At 38.8% G+C, this 22337-nt stretch overlaps 2 protein-coding genes and 1 long non-coding RNA gene across 4 annotated transcripts; 2 read left to right on the forward strand and 1 right to left on the reverse strand.

Annotated features, from left to right (window-relative positions):
• The first annotated feature begins 297 nt into the window (after positions 1–297).
• LOC146453101 (uncharacterized) lies at positions 298–21035 on the forward strand. Of its 2 annotated transcripts, XR_014859582.1 has the most exons (4): positions 298–425; positions 1476–1569; positions 13223–13346; positions 19087–21035. It is a non-coding gene; the product is annotated as an uncharacterized LOC146453101 (long non-coding RNA). The 2 variants fall into 2 exon arrangements; XR_014859581.1 differs by lacking the exon at positions 19087–21035 and having other exon boundaries at positions 13223–15229.
• LOC146453102 (uncharacterized protein KIAA1143 homolog) lies at positions 2097–6051 on the reverse strand. The gene is made up of 2 exons (XM_085097048.1): positions 5775–6051; positions 2097–4141 (listed from the first exon to the last, which is right to left on the reverse strand). The coding sequence occupies exons 1-2, from the start codon at positions 6028–6030 to the stop codon at positions 3948–3950; spliced, it is 450 nt and encodes a 149-aa protein (XP_084953174.1). The 5' UTR covers positions 6031–6051; the 3' UTR covers positions 2097–3947.
• On the forward strand, positions 8888–13189 carry LOC146453103 (putative G-protein coupled receptor No18). The gene has a single exon (XM_085097076.1). It carries the CDS (start codon positions 11585–11587, stop codon positions 12782–12784), a length of 1200 nt encoding a protein of 399 aa, XP_084953202.1. The 5' UTR covers positions 8888–11584; the 3' UTR covers positions 12785–13189.
• Positions 21036–22337: the final 1302 nt, after the last annotated feature.

A 22337-nucleotide genomic window follows, 5' to 3' on the forward strand; every position in this document is an offset into this window, starting at 1 on the left:
ATAACTTTCGAAAAACCGCTCTAATAATACCCTTGTTAATATAGCCCTGTGGTTCTGAGAAGGTAATTGGCTCATGTCGTGAGTTAATTCACTCTGAGACGACTGAGGATTATGTCTGTCTTTCAACGTAGCGGCGTGTGGTAAGTGTCTAAAGAATTTTTTCCTGCCGCATCTGAATCCGTTGCTTTTTCTAAACACAACCTAGAGGTGAGAGAAACCTGGGAATGAGTTCACGCACAAGCTGCGTCATTAGCATTGTGACGTCAGGAAGTTATTTCGCTCATTTTCGAAGAAAGAACAAGCGAGCTTTTGAAGGCTCCGTTACTCGAGTTTGAGCAAAAAAAAAGCTACTTGCAAATAATGCGCCGGTGGTTTTCGTACTATTTTCAAATGGATATCGAGCTTCATGCGAAAGGTTTACAAAGGTAATATTCACCAGCTGGCGTTTATAAAATTCTGTTTTTATTTTTTGTTCGAACAATCAGTTGGCAGTGAATCTCAGAAAGAAACAAGCCAAAAAGTTTTGTTTTTCTTAAACAAATCCTTCAGTATTTCATCATTCGACATAAAGAAAAAGACGGATTGAACTTTATCTGGTCGCTAATCCGGGAGCAAAGATTTTTTTCATTGATGTCGTCTTTTTAAAAGCTTTGCTTTGTTTTGATTTTTCAAAACCTAAACGATTTCTGGTTGCCATGGTAGTTTCCAAGAGTGTTTTGTGCGTGTGCTACCTTGCGCGTGCTTCGGCGGTTATTCAATAATGTGCACATGTTCATTTTGCGCAAAATGCACTTTCACCCAGGTTAACCCTTTCACTTCTTAGAGCTCTTAAAGTCAAAGTCAAGGATAATTACAATTAACTTAAACTGAATTTGGAAACTTTAAAATACTCGAGCATTATGCGCCACATGACGCAAAGTGATCATATATACATAAAGTGTGGACTAAATATCTTATGAATGCAATACCATCGCAGTAAAAAGTGATTTCCTTCAGGGCGGTTTTCAATGTAGCGTCATGAAACCAAAGTAATTACTCTAGCCAATCACAGCAGGCAAACAGTAAAATGAACCGATCAGAATGTGAAGTAAATACCTGTCACTTGTGCCAAATACAAAATATTAACGGCAGACTGATCCCAACGGCGGAGGTGACGAGCTTGATAGAACAAACAACAAAAGCTAGAATAACTGAAATATATTTGTTTTTTTAAAAAAAACAAATTTTGTGCCAAGCGTGGGAAAATGCGTGCGGACAAGTCGCGACTAGCCTTGTTATGGTTTTGCTTCTCAATGATTGAGAAAATGGCGCAAGGTTTGCTTTTGTTTTGTTTTTGTTTTTTCACCAATCATTGAGTGCAGTATCACAAAACCAAAGAAAAGGCGAAATCACTTTCCACAGTCGATTAAAACCCGCTCTACAGTCCTGCAAGTTAGAAACATCATCAAATAACATCTATAAATTCATCTACGCAGAAATTCATCCTGAGCCTGATTTAACACTGGAGTGATTTCGTCTTCAAAACTTTAACAGTGGAATAGTCTCAACTGCCAGATGGAGTGGAAACTGGTGGGTACACATCTGTAAAATATTTTATTTGATGTCTAGCGTTGTAGCTGGGTTTTAATGAGGTAATTTTCACTTAGCGTTGATTTGCGTCGGTCCACTTTTCCGTTTATTATAAACGGTCACCGATGCTTTTTTATCTGTCATAAGCTTATATCATGCAGAAATGATTTAATCCTTTGTTCATAATAATAACTTTACTGGCTTTAAATCAAGCTATTCGCCGTTTCTTCGATCGCACCTGGCAGAAAACATCCGTTAATACAGACACCTGAGCGCCGATACTAATGCAAATCACAATGTTTAACACTGGAATCCCTTGATAAATAGAAAGTTTGGAATGATTGGACATTCCCAGTGCCTGTAGGGCTACGCGATAACCAGCATCCAGCAAAACAGGCAATGCAGCAAGGCAGAAACAGTTTCTTTTTCACCCCTCTCAACTGAAAAGGGCGGGAAAAAAAACAGCAAGTTTGTGAAGAACCAGATGTGAAACAAAACATAACCGATTGCGCAAGACATTGTCCTCATCCACTGCACACGCACTGGTATTAATTTATTTGGGAAAAATTCGCAAATGTTGATGGTTTTGTAACTGAGATAGGAGACTAGCGAGCTCTAGCGTGTAGACTGCACCTAGAATGGTAGCAACAAGGACAGAGATTAATGCTCCAATACACATTGATTTCCAGACTGTGCGACAAACAAACGTCAAAGTCCCTCCCAAGCTGTTGCTGCATCATCAACCAGGTCTCGGTTTATTGATTCTTCGGACTCCGCCTCGGTAGAGAACACGTCGATGAGTTTTATATCAAGACGTCTCCACCCTGGGTAGTTCAAGCTCGTAGGCACTTCTCTATCGCTTTAAACCCGGTAAATAAATTCGTTACCATTCTCGCCCGCTGCTCTCTAGAGGATTGTAGCCGAAAGACTCATCCGTATATTCGGGTTCGCCTGGGTTGTAGTGGTCGTGTAAAACCAAAAAAAAGTGTCCAAAGACTTCTAACAGAGTACTGCTGTTTATGTTCAGTTAACGACAGTAAGTCATAGGTTCAAATCAAAATCCAATCTGTTCATTTCTTCTGTTGTTTCACACTGTAGCAGGCGACTTTTGATTCGATCGGCCGCGCAATTGGAAGTAGTCAGTCTTTGACCTATTTTGCATCAGCTGCATTCTGATAAGATCCTTTTGGTTTCTTTCTGAGCTCAAGTCCTAAATCCTCAATTGCTTGGAAAGGACAGTGCCGAAATCGAAAACTTTTGATCTCCAACTTGGACAGAAACTGAAGTTGTCTTTGGAGTTCACATAAAACTCGTTCCCCGAGTCTCAATTTTAGTAGACTGCAAGCAGTCCCTTTCTGGATAGTCGAGAGGTCCCGCGAAATAGCCGAGCGCGAAAAAACTGGAGCAAACGAACGGTGGGAGGCTTGGGGAGAGTCTCTTCTCGTTTATTTCTCCTCGCTCCAGTATCGCTGCGCTATGAGCGCACCCTCTCGACTGACCAGAAAGAGATTGCTTGCAGTCTACAATTTTTGCTTCCTGTCTTCTGGAAGAAGAGAGACCCTAGAAGCGAGGTTGACCTTGAGCAGCGACGACGTCAACGAGAACGTCAAAAAACAATAGTTTTAATTAACAAAACAATGGCTCTGCACTTGCGTTCTACACTTTCGTGCATTTCTTTGCCGTCCTCTGCAAAACAGCAACGTGAAATGACCAAATTTAAGGTTTTATGGAGAACGTGAACGCATGGTGATTAATTTTCCTTTCTCTTTGTGAACTTTAAAGCCGCCCCTACGACGTTAGTCCCTGGATAGTTTGACCACATTACACAAACTAAAAGAGTATATCGCAAAATGTAATTTTTAAGCTCCGTTTTCGTTGGCGTCGTCGTCGTCGCTGCTTAAGGACGGTGCCTACTAATAAGAAAGTATTTTTGTGTGGTTTCTGACTATGCGGGAAAAGCAGATCTTAGGAAGGCCTATTGGAATCCAAAACGAAAATTGGGGGTAGCCACGCATTTTTCAGAGATAATTAAGCAAAAATATCTCTAAAAATCGCCAAAATATAAAGCAATGTATGAGATTTTTTCCTAAATTGAAGCTTAATTATCTCTGAAAAATGCATGGTTATCCCCAAGTTTCTTTCGAGATACCAAAATCATTTGCTAAGTTCTGCCTTCTCCGCATAGTTTTAAACCGCGCAAAAATATTCCTGTATTAACAGGCACCACCCATAGGATACCCGAGTATCTCGAGATGCAAAGAACGTATGCCCAGTAACAATAGTAGGCACTGTCCTTAAGGTCCCTGTTGGACCGAGTGAGACGCTGACCCCTGACTACACCACTCCTTCAACTTAATAAAGAATAGTATTGTTGTTATTTAATCTTCTTCCTCCTCATCGTCAAACGACAGAAGGCTCTTATTCTTGACTTTTTTCATAGCACTGGTTGGTTTTGATTTCTTTCTGTCATCTGTGGATTTCAAGTCCTTTTCATTATCACTTGATTTTCGTTTAGTAGGCTTCTTGAAGACGATTTTGCCACCTTCCTTGGGGTTATGTCTCTTCTCAGATTCTGTTGGTTAAAAAATGAACAATTTTGGTCCTTCAGTTGACAATTACAAATCTAATCTTATTGAGGGTGTGTTCGATTGACCCTGTTCTGGAATAGGAACACATACAATGATGACAAGAAATTCCTCGTAACAGGTTTTTGGAGTTACTAGAATACAGAATCTATCTTAAATTATCATGTGTCAGCAAAAGTCTGCAGAAATGTCTTCCCAAATTTACTTAAAAAGAGAAATCTAACAGCCATTCCGCTTATTTCCATTCCGGCATAAGGTCAATAGAACGCAACCTAAATGAGAGAACAACAAGGGATTACTTTCCTATACTTCCTCCTCAACATTAGCTCAGATAGTCAGGAGAGCTGCATCACCATCATTCACACACATCACAATTTTCTGCACAGTGCTCACCACCATCGGAGCACCTGGACCAGGCTATCTCAACATACAGTCGACTCCCGATAACTCGAACGCTCGCTACCTTGCGTTAACTCGAACCAATTTTCCTTTCCTTTCAGGTCATTTTCTATATAATTTTTTACATTTGAAAACTCGAACTCTCGATAACTCGAACCTTTTTCAATTTCCCTTGAAGGTTCGAGTTATCGGGAGTCGACTGTATTTTCAATATTTTTACCACTACTTTCAGTTGTCAAAAGATCTGTAGGTGACTTTTGGCCGTTTGGGACCTTAAAAACATGATAATTTTTGAAAACAACGACAACAACTACTACTAAAATGCTTTATTGAGGGGCGCCCAATGAGAACATTTAAGCCGACTGTGTTCCCAGATCGTTTTCTGTTCCTTTAAAGACATATTTGTGTAAGCTATGGGTGCAAATTGATCTATTGGGATGCTTTAGCTGAAAATTTAAGTTGTACAAAGTTTTCGGGTATGGAGTCTTATTCCCTGAATTAACCAACTGTTGTTGGCTCAACGAAAATGCTAGCTGACCATTTTTTAGTCTTTTTAACGACACATTTCGCCTTCAAAAACAAAAGGACTTAGTTTTCCAGTGTTACAAAAATTTCGAGCTGATATTTTGTCGATGAAAACTTAAGATTTTCTTTACAACTAATATAAATTTGAATTTCTGAGGTGATTAAGACCTTCTGAACAGATATCCACCAAAAATGTCACGTTTCAAGTTTCCAAGTTTCTTTATTTCGACATATTAATTCAACACAAAGAACAGGAATTAGGGAGAAAGGATTGTGGAGGTGTGAAAACAAAAACCCATGGGGTTAAAAAGTGTTTACACACCTGACCCCGATATCTGGGTGCACCCAACCGTTGGGCGCCCCTAGGCCTGTTTATTCTTTTTTAAAAATTACTTCTTAAAACAGTGACTGCGCGGCTACACAGCCACGTAGCCAAGAAAGCGTACACAGTATGTTTTTCCCTTTTAGTTGTGAAATCACGTAGCTGCGTAGCCTGGAAAACATACACAGTAAAAAGTTTGATCACTTTAATGTTTAAATCTTGTTCTTAAAACTGCTTAAAAACATCACCGAGCTGAGAGAAATGAATGGCCGCACAGCTATAACGCAACCATGACTTTTAGGGCTATATCTACAGGGTATTCTCCAGTTACTCCGAAAAAAGGATAAGATGTTAACTTTAGTTTCAAACCTTACCTTGTGCGCTAGCCTCGGCCTCCTCTTCATCTTTCAGACGTGAAAGGAACGCGTCCGCTTCTGCCTCGCTAACATTCGATCCTAAAACCACGGTCGGTTTTTCGTCTGTGTGCTCTGTGTCATCCAAATTAGACGAGTCAGGCGTTTCGAATTTCGTTTCAACTGTTGCGGATTCTTTATAGCCAACCTTTTCCTTAAATTTTTCAATAAACGAAGGAGTCTTCGGTTTCGCGAATGACACATTTCTGGCCGCCATGTTGGAAACCAATCTGGTTACCAGTCTTCTTTCCTTCTCAAGCGTATCCGCTGACCTATATGACAGCGGCCATTTTTTGCACCGCCCACAAGCGATTTTTCTTTCTTTCTTTTTTTTTTTTTTGTAACTTAAGCCGCCGTTACACGTTGAAACTTTTAGCTGAAACTTGTGTGCAACGGCGAACGAGACCAGTTTCACGAAGTGGTGTTACACGGTGAAACTCTACATTTTTTCACCACTGCGACCGTTGCGAGCCGTTGCAGAAGTAGAAAGCGGTTCTACTTTTCGTGAAACTTGTCTCGCAACGGAAGTTCGAAAAAGTTTCATGAAACCAACCATGTTACACGGTGCAACGCCTGCTGAAACTTGTTTCGCAGCGCCGTTGCAGACAAGTTTCAGCTAAAAGTTTCAACGTGTAACGGCGGCTTTAAAAAGTTGCAGAAACTTCTTGGTGACGTTGGCGTTGAAAATGCTGGCTGACCTTTATTGCGCTTAACGACATATCAGTTTGCCCCTTAGAAAACGAACGGGAATTAACTGGCCCGTTTAAACGGTTTGACCGGTGACATTTGCTTCATCATGCGTTCAACACAGTTGTTGAACCAAATGTCGGGGGCGTTTGAACAGGTCGTTCAACTTTGTTGAAAGCGTAAAAAAAATGTTGAAAATGTTTTCTTTGTTCTTGAAAATGTCGCATGGCGTTGAAACCGTTTGAACACTCCGTTCATCCAACATTTAGCCAACATCCGTTCAACTTTTATTGAACGAATTTTGGGCAAATGTGGAAACCGTTTAAACAGGCCTTTAGATTTTCAGTGTGACAAAAAAGTTGAGGTGACATTTTGCTGAAGAAAACTTTAGATCTTTTTGACAACTACATCCGAAGTTTCTGAGATGATTAAGGCTTCACGAACAGATGTCCACCGAAACTGAACTATTGGGTGCCTTTGGTAAACTCTTTTGAACAAATAACAGCGTGGAAGAATATTACATTGGATCCTCTCGAGACGGAGAAGCGTTACTCGATTGTTCATCAAACGTATTCCCAAAATAAAGGTTATCTTCAAATGATTCATTTTTTTTTCTTATGATTCTTTTGTAATTTTCATTACTGACCATAACTCTGATTAATCACCAAGTGTACGATAAAGCTAATTATGACAGACATAAATTTTACTTTTTAAATTTCAAAATTTCAACAAAATTAAAAACCACATATATATAAAACAGTGCTCTCGCTTGATAAAGCTACATGCCTGGCTTCTATGGCCCTTCATATTATGTACAACTTCGGCTAAAACAAAATGGTGAAACGATCTCGTAAACATCAGTGCTTTAAAACAGTGATATATCGATAGGACTGAAGTTCCTTAAACTGCAATGATCCTGAGTTCTACTGTACGCAGCCAAGTTGACAGAGAACTCAGCGGTAAAAAAAAAAAGAGATTAGATGTCATTGAATCACTGATGTCTTTTTCATAAGAATCTGTAAATCATATTTTCTTCGAATGACCGACATGGAAAAATGACAACAAGAGCTAATTGTGAACATTACAGCAAATTAATCATAATAAACTACAGAGATCACTCACGCCACTTGGCAGTTCCTTATTACTATAAAATACTGAAAAGCGTTCAATACTTTTTCAAATAATATAACAGGCCATATCTACAGGATAAGAAATACAATTTCCGTGAAGGAGTTTTTCCATCATGTACTGTCTTTCGCCCTTCGACAGAGTAGCTTCCCGTGGGCGAAACAGCTGCGGGTAGGATTTCAATTGAAAAAAAGAGCTCCTCGTTTCACTGAAAGAGATTTTTATCGCGTTAATAACCGGCTGCTATTTTCAGCCATTTCTTGTTCTTCGAGCTTTGAAATTCATTTCAATAAATCCTTGCCCTCATTAGCCATTAGGTGCTAGCTTCCTTGTAGATAATTTCCAGTCATTTTCAGCGTGTTTCCCACCATTTACAATGCCCAACCGTCATCGTTGGCGTACTATTATCACCAGAAAAAAGTTCTTTTCAATTTAACTTTCTCAAAATTATGCAAACTGACGTGATGCAAGATTTCCCCGTTTAATGCTTGCCAAGGTTAGACATCTGCTTCTTCCGGAACGCGAAGAGTTTCAGCTTTTTCAGTTTTGTTTTGTTTTGTTTTTTTCAAACAAAACTGATTTTTGCTTAGTTCAGTATTCCCTTAAAAAACACAACTATTGCTCAGTTCACATGTAAGCAGGCTAAACTAAACAACATCGTGTCATTTAACCTCGTAAATGTGTATACAGTGACCCAACGAAATACTTTTGTCTCTACTATAGGCTTTGCTAATGCAGTTTATTAACAGATAATGGTTCGGTTTGCTCGACTTGTTTGAGTCTGAAGATTTCTATCACTATTTTACTTCATTTTCACATCTATTTATACACATCAAACACGTGGATGTAGAACTGACGTTATTTTGACCCCGCACGTCCAGTTTCCTTTTCAAACTGACGAAATACTACATTCAAGGTGAATCAGATTACACACGAAAATCACGCCTGTTGTATTTCTGAGGGAAAAAAACAAGCCTGAACGTTTATAGAGTCGGAAGGAAAAAAGATATGTGAAGTTCATGGCATGCATTCCAGTTTACAAAATTCGGTGCTTAAGGGGTACTCCGTCGAAAGTACATTCTTAGCCTGATACCAATAGAGTCATCACTCAGTGACCCCGTTCTTGTCGTTAAACCTTCTTCTAACCCCCCACCCCCCCCCCCCCCAAAAAAAAAAAAATAAGCAGATGAAAGTTTTGGTAAAATTGTTGCAATTTTAAAAGCCATGCCGTAAAGCGCTGATCTCTTTTCAAGTCTTTCAAGTTTTTCAAAGTGATGGTTTCAGCTAGTACACAGCATATTTATTCTTCTTGACTGTTGTTTATTAGCACAATGAATGAAATGTCATTACGCGGTTTTTTCTGTGCAAAACTGAAAATCTAGAAAACAAATAAGCGCTTTGGGTACAAAACATTGTCGCTTTGCTTCTAACTACCGCGATAAAACCGCATACATTCTGCGTGCATATATCTTATCTTCCTTTTTTCAATTCAACTGATTTCTATTTATCGATCCAAACATGCACTTCTCAAGAGAAAGGCATGGAAATAAGACCTTTGATATTTCCGATCATTATTATACACCAAAGAACACTTGATAATATTTTCTTTGGCATCAGTTAATTTGAAACTGTTTACTGTCAACTGCCGCAAAATAAAAACCACTTTCCAAATTGGCACTCAATATTTAATAACATTGACGCCAAGAACCAGTTCTGAGTTCGCAGTGTGTCTTGAGGCACGCCCGTAAGGAACGCGCACGGCATGAGCTGGCCTGATCACTGCTCAAATGCAAAACTACAGTAAACATTCGGCTTGTGTTTTTCATTTATCTTTTTTCTCAGTCGGCTGTATTGTCTGGTCCAATGCAAATCGTAAAAATTGAATAGCACGTTTGCGCGATCGACGCACATGCCCCCAGCTAAGCTAGCATGATCGACGCATTCTTCGGACAATTATCTTGGCAAAATTCAAAATACAACAGGTGCTTCGCCTTGCTAGCTCAAACCAAGAAATTCAAGTGTTTCAGATATTTAAAATTATAACCGCTCAAAATCCTCTTTGCCCGCCGAAAAGATTGCCTAAAGTTGCGACCATGCGTTAAGCATGTAAACTCAAGCGAACTTAAGAACTTTTCGAACTTGCGTCGGTTTTGAAAATAATTTTCGTTTCAGAGTTACACCTGTAAAATTAGCATATGCTTTGGGCATTTCGATCATCGTAATTTGTGATGAGAATAGCCTTACTTGCCGTTAGCTACATTAAAGAATGACAGTGTTACCAATTCGGTTTTCAGGGTCCCCAAACACTGTCTGCGTAAGATAATTTTTAAGACAATTTTAAAATTGGTATTAAATCGCATAAAACCGAGCATGCTTTTCATGAATGGCACATTTCCGTACAGTTTGAGACTGCATAGGCGAACAATACATTTAAAAAGCACACAATTTATAGAATAAAGCTCTCAAGATTTAAACCCACTTTACACCAAGAAGCCAAATACTAAAATCTTATTTGAAATGGAGTAATAAACAAATAGATTTTTAGATCGTTGGCGATCATGTGCAGCAACTTGTGGTAAGAAATTCATGGAAGGTGTCAGGAAAACTGAAGCGCAGTTGTTCTCCCGATGAATTTAAGCTTACTTCGTTGAAACACGCATATTTTTAGCTAGAGGACTTCAAGTTTCAGAAGTTTTCCGATTCTTTAAATACAAGAATGATTGTCATATATTACGGTTTGAAAGGTTTTTTTAGTGCCGTTTAGTCAATATCACGGGATGTCTAATTCTTGCCGCCCAGACTAAAATCGTTTTTATCTTTATTAAAAACGAAAAATGTCACTTCTTTACCGGTTCTGCAAACAGACAAGGCTCAGGAAGTCTTTTCAGCGCTTTTATCTGGCTATTATATAACACGAAATGTTCCCGAGTTCAGTGACAGGCAAACACGAACCTGACGAAGCATCCAAATATTGACTGCCTTTCAGAACTTTCGTTGTTCCATATTTGGATAACAGAAAGTTGGTAATGAAACGCCTTAACTCTGCTAAAGCAAACAATATATATATTACTGCGGTTCGACTACGGTATGAAAAATGACGCCTGGAGAAAATGAATCGATTTTCGAATCTAAGTACCGCCAACGGAAAAGTTCTTTTTCTCACAAGCAACATGAGGCTCGATCAAAAAGTGTTTATTTGTATAGCACGGTAAAGCTTTTTTTTCCTCGCTCAATTCTGCTCTCCTACTGTGCTTTTTTCTTTGTTTAATTGCACGATATATTAATAAAGCTGTGAAACGGGTTAAAACTTGAAATGAATTTCGCTTACTCCACCTTTTCGGAAGCAAGAGTCAGCGGGTCGCAAGAACTTTCAAAAACAAATTTATTATTTGGTTCGCCGCAAGTCCTCTGTACGCCAGCCGACCACAAACAAATATTTCCGATGGTTGTCGCTAATTTGAAATTGCGATAGGTAACAAAAACGGGGCACTTTAGGTCGCCTTTTTCTCAAACCACAAGATCATTAGGTTAAGAAAATGTAAAAAAAAGAAAATCTACAACCCTTTCGTTTTCGTTGAGAAATTTGGGTTTCGACGCACTGAAACCCATTACTCTAACTAATTCACAAATATTTTGACACACATCCTTGCCGGTCATTAAGGCCCTTTATGATTGGGGGAGCATTTCTGCCAAATAAGCCTTGAATACGAGATTCAAAAATAGACTAATTAGTGGGACACAATTGAGGAGAACAGGCGAATCACAAAGCAGATGTCATCGTCCGCGACAAGGTTTTAAGAGGACTGCGAACACGCACTGTCGTTCACTTGGCGACAGCAATCGCAATTTGCACTCAGCGTAGATCCTTGCTGTTTAATACAAGCCGCGTCGAAATACCTACGAGAATACAAGTACGCGCGGAGAGAATTTATAGCCAAGGACAGCCGACAGCAAATATGAATGTGTCTAACTCGCCGAAAGGACACTGCGGTAGCAATGATAACGCCACTTTTGGCCTACCAAACATGATCGCGCAAGCGAGCTTCGTTATTTTCATTTTGATTCTAGACGTCTTCGGAAACTGTCTGGTCATCGGAGCGATTCTTCGCTATCGGCGGCTCCGCACCATCACGAACTATTTCATCATCTCGCTCGCCGTGTCGGATCTCCTCATCGCGGCGTTGTCGATGCCGGTCCGTATCCATCATACTCTGAACTCCCTGTGCTTCGATCTCGGCATCACGATATGCGAATTCTGGGTCTTTGTAGATCTACTCTGCTCTTGCGCGTCCATCACGAATTTGAGCCTAATATCCGTGGACCGTTTTCTGGCACTGACCTTTCCCTTGAATTACAGAAGTCTCATGACGAGACGGAGGGGAGTTGCCGCCATCGTGTTCGTTTGGGGATATTCCGGGATTATTGCGTCGCTTTCGTTCATGAACTGGTCCGAGAACGCGCAAACGACCGCAGACTTCGAGTGTTTCAAGTCGGACAAATATTATTACACATTTGCAATCACCGCAGGATTTTTCCTGCCACTAATCATTCTCGTTATCAATTACTCATTGGTGTTCAAAGTCGCCTTCACCCAGGCCAAGAAACTGCAGCTTTTGAAATCGGCGGCGATGGAGCCTGCAGAATTATCGGAAAATGATGCCAATCTTGAATCTCGGCCCAGCGTCATAAGCATGGGACGCATAGAGCGCAAGACACGGAGATCTATCCTGCGCGAGCTGAAAGCCACGAAGACGCTCGCGATTGTCATTGGGACGTTTATCGTGTGTTGGCTTCCGTTCTTCATCATAATGTTCGTTGTACAATTTTGTACGAACTGTTTGGTGAATATTCATCCCACGGCAAGGCAGTTCGTCGCCATCGTGTTGGTGTACGTTCTTCCTTTGCTGAACTCAGCCGTTAATCCCATTATCTACTCCAGCTTCAATAGTGATTTCAGGTCCGCGTTCAAGGACATTTTCCTCCGAGTGTGTGCTATTCGCAGATGGGACAGCTACGCGAACAGGTCTTCGGCATCAGGCGACGAAGAAGTTTCAGTCGTAACTTTTTTTCAGAGCAACAACCACAACGGGAAGACACCGCAAATTGTGATTCAAGAGGCGAACTCTGCGTCTGAAGAGGAAGAAGAAGGCGTTTAACTAAGCCTATAACTGGTTAGAAAAAAAAAAGAATCCGAACTCGATATAATCTCGCAGTGCGCAGCGAGCAGAACGCGTTATAGCCTGTAAATTGTAACTGATATCACAACTTGCTAACTAAATTGACGCCAGATTGCTTCATTTTGTTTGGGCGCTACTATCATGAAAGCAAGCTGGAATAATATTTCAATTTTGCAGTGTCGCTTGTCTAATGAAATACTTTTAATGAATTCGGATGGAGAATTTTCTGACACATAGGAGTGTCATTAGAAAAAAAAAATTCCTCTTAGTTCGTGTTGTAGGTGGAGTTTTCAAGCGAAGCTGTAATTCTCCGACGCTCTTATTTTTTATATTTCGTTAAGGATGAGAATGTTACTCGTTTAAATAAAAAACATTGTAGATATATGCGTAGTCATATCCATTTATTTATTTACACAGACAATGAGAAATGTAGAGCCCAACGAAGCGTTTGTTTAGCGGGGAGACGCAGAAAAGGACTAAATTATCGTTAGACAAGTCTTCTATCGCAGACGTTCCGAGAGCGTGAATCGTGCAGAACAGTGTAAGTGTATCAATGCATTCTCTAACAACCTATTTCATCATAAATAATGAATGAGTAACTGAACATAAGTTTACGAACGCGGCCGAAAAAGTGAGCATCAAAACAGCAACAATATGGAAATTATTTATAGAGTTTATCTTTTAAAGACACCTGTTGGTTTACACATGTAAGCGCAATGGCAGCGAAAATTTCGCCGGCGAATACTGAATTCAAAACTATGAGATCGAAAAAAGCATATCGGCGTAAAATTTTAGTATTTTCAACACCTGTAGATGGAAGGTACTGCCGCATTAAAAAATAAAGCGCCATTTCTTCCAGGCATTTGAATGCTAATTGAACACGGTATTTACTTTTTTTGAAAATAAGGTTTTCAGAAAAACCCATGGAATCGTTTGCGGTTGCCAATGTAAGTGAGGTCCTCAATTTCCTTACTGCCTGAATAGCCAAGTCTTCTCTCAGAGATTTTTAATTTCAACAGTCATGTTTTGTTCGATCGAGCAATGAATAAGCGCTCTAATTTTGAAATTGTAAATCGAAATGACATAATGTGTTATTCTGCTGCCGGAAACGCGAAAGAGCATTGTAACATTGAAGCAAGTGAAAGCGACTCAAAGTTTTCAGTTTCGGCAAAAGTTTCTACTGGAAAACGTGGCCCATTTATAATATCCAAATTTTCAGTGGAGGTCTTAAATGGATTTTTCGTTTAATAACAGAATGTCTATAATTTGATCCAATTTGACCGTTATTATTGTTTATTATTTCCAAAGGCAAAGGAAGAACAGGTATTGCCGGTTTCGGTTGTTGAACAGTTTGAAAGGCTGCTGCAAACTTATTACTATCACTTGGATGCAGATTCTTGTTGGAAACGTTCGCCTTTAGTAAACCATGCTCTAAAGTTTGTTGTAAGTCATTAGTCAACGCAACACCTTCCAGGTATAAACCCCCCGACTCTAGGCCTCTAATAACAAACGAAATTTGAATGAACACGTTGCTTTTATTTGTCGGGCCAGTCCAAATGGGAGGTCTCCTGGGTTGCAAGCAACATTTTGCCGTCGGTTTTATCACAGTTTGTGATGTAAACGGTTCATTACAGCGGACAGAGCTCAAGATAATTAAAAAGGAAGGCAATAACGACAGTTCCTGGCGCTGAAAATAGTACGAGAAAGAGGCGGACATCGTGGATGTTTGTTGTAAACTGAAGCTGTTTCAACAAAGCCGATCCTGCTTTCTAACAACGCACAGGAAATTATCTTCACCAGTGGATAGCTTTTTTGTCAGCCTCTGCTTTGCTGATGTAAAGAAAAATACACGATTGACAGCGCACCTAAATTTTGAGATAAAAAAGAAATCCTTTTCTTCCGCTGGGATTAGTAAAGCGCACCCACAGTTGTTGAAAATGAAGATGACAAAAAAAAAAAAAACCAGAATCTTGGCAGATTTTTATTCATTACCAATCGCTATATGCAAATCACACGCGCAAAGAAGACCTCCATAATTCAGGTTATCGTGCAGAAAAAAATTTTACTAAAGGCTCCGGCAGAAAAACCTCTAATCGGATTGGCACATTCACGTGAGCCTTTCTCAAAAGAAGTCTGAGCAGAGCAGATCAAATTTTTCGAAATTCCAAGCACGAAAGGGTGAAAAGTCGCTGAGCGATTCACCTAGTTGAAGAAGCAAACAAGTTTAATTTTGTCATTTACGTCAACATTTTCTTGCTTGCTTAACTCGCACGGCTTCTAGCCTATGTTGTATTCATACCAGCTGCTCGCGCGAATGACATTGTCCTCTTATTTTACATCTTACGCACACTATCTAAGTAAATATAATTTCAACCAGCAAAACAGTGGAGACGACAAGATAATTTTTAAGTTGAAAATTGATAATCTTGCAGCAAATCCTCCGACACTGTACATGATATTACCGAAGCATTTTTGTTTTCCCTTAATTAATCTCGTTTTATCTATTTCGGCTTCGAACAAAAGTGCATGTTTTACACGGCGTGAAAGATATATATATATATATTTTATTTTCCTTCCTATTTTTTGCGATTTTAAAAATAGTATTTTTCGAAGCCACCCTGTTATTCAAAAGTCCACGGCTTACAAAAGGTTCCCAAAGCGAAGAAGTCGAAAGGATTTTTTGTATCATTCAGTGCTTCACTGGTCGAAAAAAAAAATCCAAGCGTTTCGCTTGAGATCTATTTCCGCTGCACCGCCGAACTGGATGATTTACAGTAAACCAACAACACATGAAAAAGCAAACTCGTTTGTTCAGGCAATTTAGCAATATTTTGCACAAAAATTCATTTTCAAAATAGCCTTCTTGTGAATTAGACAACATAAGGAATTAGTGCTATAACACTCCTTTCGCTGGTTTGTCTTGTCGCACCGAGCGTAACTGTTTGTTGTTTGTCGCCAAAATTAATTCTTGCTTTCACCAAGATCACTAGCATATAAACTACCCGAATTGAATGAAAACAAATTATTACCCCGCTCCCATTTCAAAAGAAATTTGATCTCAGTTTTTCCGCGCCTAAAAGTGTGCGTTTAAAAATGCATTAAATAAAATAAATGGGTTCGATTTAGTCTAAAAAATCTTTTATCCGGTTCACAGTCGATAACATAAAGCATAACCTTGCGACTGTAAATCAGGTTTGTTTTATTTTTATCTGACAACTTTTTTTTTTTTCAATATCTCCCGATTTTCTTTCCTGTCGAGAAGCCAGTCAATTAGAAACAACTGTTCATTTCTCTTATCAGTTCTGAAATTTGCTCTAAAATCATAAACCTTGGCATTAGTGACGTTTTCGTTTAAAGTGGGTGGGCTTAAATTGTTTGCTCGTAGTTTCTCGATTAAAGCCAAGCTCTCGGTAGTTAAAAACAAACTTGCTAACAAAAGTGGGTGAAACAAAACGCACCTATGTACTTATTTGCCGTTTACATGATGTCAAACCTTAGATAGGGAAGACCCATTTACTTTGAAGAATGTTTATTCAACACTACATACGAGATAGCCTTAGTCTCTGCCACCAGTATTCCCGTCGCCTTTTATTTGTTTAATTTTCCTACATAAAGATTCGCGAAAAATTAAACCGCCGTGGAAAGCTGCAAATTAGTTGTTATGTCTCTAGAGCAGAGTGACAATATATTTTTTCCTATACTGCAAGTATTATGGGGAGAAAAAAGATTGTTTTTTAACTTGAAGCCGGCTTATGTTTCGTAGAAAGATTTTGTACGAACTAACATTAAACGGCCACAGAAAGCTGTAAATTAGTTCTTTTACCTCTAGAGCAGAGTAACAACATATTGTTTCCTTTTATCCATCATTGTTACTGCAAGTATTATACAGAGAAAAAGGTTGTTTTAACTAGAAGCCGGCCAGTTACGTTTCGCCGAATGATTTTGGACGAACTAATAAACACATTGAACGTTGAAAATTTATACATTCTCAAATTATTGGCTCCCTTTTCCCTAAAGGATCGAAAAGCTTTTTGTGATGTAACAGCTGGAAAATTAGAATATCGCCACCTTTTCAGAATTTTGATCAATAAGATATCATTTTTGCCGCCGACAAATTTGAGTATTAGTTTTTTTTAATGAAAATATCGTTTATCGCTTAAAATAATAGTTGTTCTTTGTTGAGCCGATTCATAATTCGACGAACTCCAAGCCTTCCTCAGGAAAAATACTTTGATATTGCCGACATCTGCTAAAATGATTTGCAAGTACTAAAATCAGTACACTTGCGCTTTGGATTAGCCAACTGCCAAGTTTTCGTAAAATTTCGTTACGCTTCGATTTCAGTGAAAGAAATGTAAAATTTTTACTATACAATTTTATTTTTATGATAGCGAAGGGGATATCTCAAGGTAACTAGGAACACGGGCTTTAAAATAATATTCCATCGTGCTTTCAATTTGGCTTCCTCCTCTATTACAGAAAACAAAGGGGAAATTTTGTCATAAAAAAGCATAGAGACGATTTTTCTTGAACGGCTCCTGGACTTTAAGTTTCATTAATGACCTAGTTTGCCCACCTTGAATTTAACGTGAAATAAGACAACAAATATTTCCATGCAGGGAATAACAGCCGTGATATTTTTATGCTCACTGATTTACGACATTTAACGCTCCATTATCGCTTGAATGCGAAACTCGGGGCGGATGCAATCAAAAGGATTCAAATTCGATGTTATGAAGACGCCGGCTGTCTCCCAAGACACTTATAAGAGGTCATTTCAAACTCTTCAGGCTGCGTTTATAGATAAAACTGTGGACCGTGAAAAGGTTTAGTTAAAGCTTTAAAACAGTTGAAGAACCGATGTCAAACTAAAGAGCTTTCTCAGTTAATTATTTAATGGACCGAAAATAGCACAATTAACAAACAATTTCAATTCATTTTATTTTTAACAAGACCATGAACACTGAATCGGAGATAAAAAGCTGTTATCCCATTTTAGCGATAACAAAATATCTTATGGATGCAGGAAATGTGTTTTACAGTAGAAAGACGTTGGAACAAAAGATCCGTACTTATTCGGAATGAAGTTTATCTTCGAGTATCTAAAAAAACGTTTTGAGTTTTATTCACAATCGATCGAGCCGTCAATCTTTTTGAATTGTTCATTCCTCTCGGCCATTACGGTGATTATCATCTACGCATCTTTTACCATAACTATTATTCTATTATTCTGAGTTGAATAAGTAATTGTCAAGCGTCAGGAAATCTGATAAGCTGTTAGCTTAACGCTTGAAACTCTGACACAAGTCGTCGGTCTGATCAAAAAATATAACAATAAAAATATACCTCTATTCATTGCTCAAAGGGAGCTCGATATTTTTGTTAAATTTAAAGTTAGTCTTGTACCCCTTCAATTTTAATGCCTTCTTATTTTTGAGGAGTCGAGTTCTAGAATTCGCGAACTGAAATCGTGCAGAGTTGACTTGCGTGTAAAATGTTGAGATATTCCAGTGGATGAGTGGAGAGGGTCTGAATGGGGTTTAGTGTTTAGTGTTATTTGCCTATAATTTTTAGTGTTTACTGTTAAATTGGCCAATTTTTTAATGTTTACTGTTTCCGGAGAAAATACTGTTAAGTGTTTGGACGGTTTCACAGCCTTTTAAGCATTGTAAATTCTCATCTGCTCTTCGAAAATCAGTTCATGAACTTTGAGCCTGCGCTCAAAGGGGCTGTGGTCTCTTTTTTCGACCCATGCGCAACAGTATTCTAGGAAACTGGAACATTTGGACGATCAGGTATGGCACACATCCACGAGCTTTTGGCAAGGAAGGAATGACATTAATCTGTCATTTTTGGTTGAGCATTGTATCCTATTTTAATGGTAAATAATAATAATAATAATAATAATAATAATAATAATAATATGCTGTTATTATATTAGAGTGAATTACAAGGATTTCTCTCACTGAAAAAATCGTATCTTTACACTGTAAAAAATATATCTTACATATGTGAATATAACGACAAAAGATAGTCGAAAATTTTGATTTCTCCTTGGAAATCTTCGGCAGTCTTCGGGAATCGTCGGTAGTCTTCGGAAATCTTCCGAAATTATCGGGAATTGTCGGAAAATGGCTGAAAACTTCTTGGTATACCAAACAAAATAATATTGGCCTTTTTGGAAGCCGTTTTTGTTTCCTTCTGACTAAAATTTATTGTCACAATGAATTTTTTTCCCGCTAGTGTTAAAATGCCTAAAATTTAACTGTTTCATGTTACAGAGCCCAAAAATGAAGTGTTTAGTGCTTACATCGAGGTGCCCCCATTCAGAACCTCAGTGGAGCATAACAAAAACAAAAAAAAGTACAACTCGCTGGTTCATTGGTTCATTAACGCGTGCAACAAAAGAGGAAAGATTTTGAGACTGATGTTTTATTCATGATCAGTGAATGACACAGGCATACTCGGAGAAAGGAAAACTGAGAGCTCCTATCAGGAGTCAAACCTAAGACCTTCCGATTACTAGTTCGGATGCTCTACCACTGAGCTACAGGAGACTCGTGGGATAAGGCTGTTAAACAAGGTTTATGGGACAAACAGTCCTGCATACCGTCTAGGATTGAAATGTCATTGTGTGGCATATGCGCAGTGGAAAAAAAAACAGTAGGAAAAGTCAGAAAAGTGTTCTATTGGGACACCTCCACCAAATCAACAAAATCTGCTTTAGGTTGAAACGGTTGGCCCCAATAGAACACGTCCTTTCTTTCATTACCGACATTCGGGGTATCCAATCGATGGCAATCCGTGATTGGAAAAGCAACCGATCAACCAATATCAATCGATAAGTAAATTGATATCGATTGTTATCGTTCAATCGATGACTAATCGATAGCCACTGACACTGAACTGTTCATCGATTAGTATCGATCGGAAAAGCAAGTAAGTAGATCAGAACTTAGTTTTCTCATCGCAAAGAATATATATACTTTGTTACTCGAGCGCGATTTACCACTCGCCCGGAAGAAAATTAACGTCTTAGTCAAGCGCACAAGAAGTTCAACAGTCTCTGTACAGTGATGCGTAGTCAAAGGATATCAACACCATAATTTTTCAATAAACGACGGAGTATTTTTGCTGCTTTAAAAAAGAGGGGAGAACGCAGAAGCACTTTCAAAGTTTAGCGATCGTAGGAAGCTCGACCGCCTTCAATCCAAGGTTAATCAGTTTGTTTCTTTTAGATACAGTTGACGTCTTTCAATATAGATCGTCTAGTCTATATGTATTTGTTTTGCAGATTAGTTTAGGCGTTGGTGTTTCGATCATTGTTTTGCAACAACTTATTCTGCTATTGTTGGCAAGTTAATTAAAGCTTGCGCACCAGTTTCTCTGTGAAGGCATCGTGCAACTAGTTTCCCTTTTTCAATTCAGTACAATAATTTCATAACAAGAGATAAGAGGAGGAAATCAGTCTTATATTCCTGTTAACGTTCCAGAACTGAAATAAAATGTGTTCAACACAAAAGTAAAAATCAATCACCCGCAATGTACGTGGAAAGATGAGATATTAGTAAGCAATTACATTTTCCGTTAGCTTGAAAACTCTGAAGCAAGAAAAAATGTGCAAGCAATCGATACCAATTAAGCTATCGATTAATATTGGAAATCGATGGCAATCGATAACAGGTCACACAAATCTTCTTCATCGATTGGTAATCGATTATCAATATCACTCGATTAATTGATATCGATTGTTATGGATTTCCATCGCCTTTGATCATTTCCATCGATCATCGATTCCATCGATTGGATACTATACCCCGTGCGACTTTGAGGAAACCAAACACGACGAAGAGTATTTCATCCGATTTCCAAACACCGACAGGTGCGTTGAAAAAACCAGGCGCAGCCGAATTTTTTTTTTCTTAAACCAACTTCAAAGTGTTTGTAAATAGAATGAAATACTCTTTCCACTGTTTGATGTAGCTTCTCAAACCATTAATAATTATCGAAGACATTCAAGGCAAAATGTTCACCACGTCAGTTTATGATAATTAAGATCATATTTTCAAACCTCCTTCCCCTCACAGTAGTGTTTTCCTTTGTTTTCTTATACCATTAACATTACTTTTCTAAACCTCCTTCACGGTAGTGATTTCCTCTGGTTTCTCTTCATGAATTGGTAATGTTTTGAGAATTAATTAATTGAAATGAACCAACTTTCTTTCTTTATCACCATACAGATCACTTTTGAGGTATTGCTCAGATTCTAACCGTTAAGCAAGGCTCGTGTCAGACGGCTGGTAAATGGCCTGGCGCGCCATGTAGTGTCCTAATATCTCAGAGATTAGAGCACTCGGCCGGTGTAGGAAGGTCATGGGATTAGAGATTCGGATTTTTCTTTGCAGTATCTGATGCTCATCAATTTGCATCAATTTGAATCAGTTTTGGGTATGCTGGGTTAAAGATGGTCATTGCTGCACAGCGTTAAAGTGTACTGGAGTTATTATTGAAATATAGGGTATAAAGAAGTTGTATCTGTAAAACAGTAATAAACAACCCCAGCTAACAGTGCGACGCACCTTACCGTGGCCACCCAACAAACTTTTTTTTACACTGAGTTAGCCATAAAATGCAATAATTCGTTGTTGCGTCACTTAGCTGTTGGACTTTGCAAGGAGGCGTGACCGTTAATCAAATTCAGCGTATCCTGATTGGCTAACTTGTACAAAAAGTTTGTTGGGTGGCCACGGTAAGGCACGTCGCACTGTAATCCTTGCTTCATTCGTTCTTAGTTATTGCAAAAAGAATCTTTCCATCAACCGTTTTCAGTGATGTTACGTTCTCTACAATAACAGTAATAATGAAAAAACAAAATCGTTTTAGCGGTCTCGTATCGGACCTGGGAGACCAAACCGTACCGCCGGATTTAATAAACCAGTATTTACCCCAGTAATATTTTTTCTCCGTTGCTGATGTATAAAGAGAGACAATGTGAAGAAAAGTTCTTTGCCTCAGGAAACAATACAACACTGAGTGTATGTAACAACCTAGCCCTTGACCACCGACCCTCCGATCTTCCGGACCAAAACTGCGACGCTCCAATTAATGAAATGCTTGTCCAGTGAAATGCTTGTCCAATTAATGAAACTCCTTTAATGAAATGCTTGTCAGAGCAAAAATATAAAGACAACATTTCAAAAATGTTTGTTGTTAGAAGTCATGCAGGCTTGTCACTCCTTGCTATTTCCAGCCTTACTCAACGTTTGTATTTAACTTGTACTTAACCCTTGTACAATAGGCATTACACAATATCCGCGTGATGTTGTCTGCTTTTGAAAGGTTTATTTTGCGCAGTTTCACGCAATCAGTATAAATAAATTGCTACTACAGAACATTTGGGCTGACGTTTGAAAGGGTCGACTTTGCTCCTTTAATATGATGCATAATTTATTGCACGTGTTAAGCACGAAGAAAAACAATAAAAAATTCGCGTGATATCGAATCATGTCACGCAATTCGAGAATTTCGCAAT

The sequence above is a fragment of the Pavona decussata genome, unplaced genomic scaffold (assembly GCF_977016875.1).
Source record: "Pavona decussata unplaced genomic scaffold, jaPavDecu1.1 SCAFFOLD_353, whole genome shotgun sequence".
NCBI classification, from domain to species: domain Eukaryota; kingdom Metazoa; phylum Cnidaria; class Anthozoa; order Scleractinia; family Agariciidae; genus Pavona; species Pavona decussata.

What these genes read in the sequence shown, in the direction of transcription:
- LOC146453102 (XM_085097048.1), bottom strand. Translation starts at nt 6,030, where the DNA reads ATGGCGGCCAGAAATGTGTCATTCGCGAAACCGAAGACTCCTTCGTTT. An exon ending in GGCCGAGGCTAGCGCACAAG is followed by an intron (nt 4,142 to 5,774) that starts GTAAGGTTTGAA and finishes TTTAACCAACAG; the next exon opens with AATCTGAGAAGAGACATAAC.
- LOC146453103 (XM_085097076.1), top strand. Translation starts at nt 11,585, where the DNA reads ATGAATGTGTCTAACTCGCCGAAAGGACACTGCGGTAGCAATGATAAC.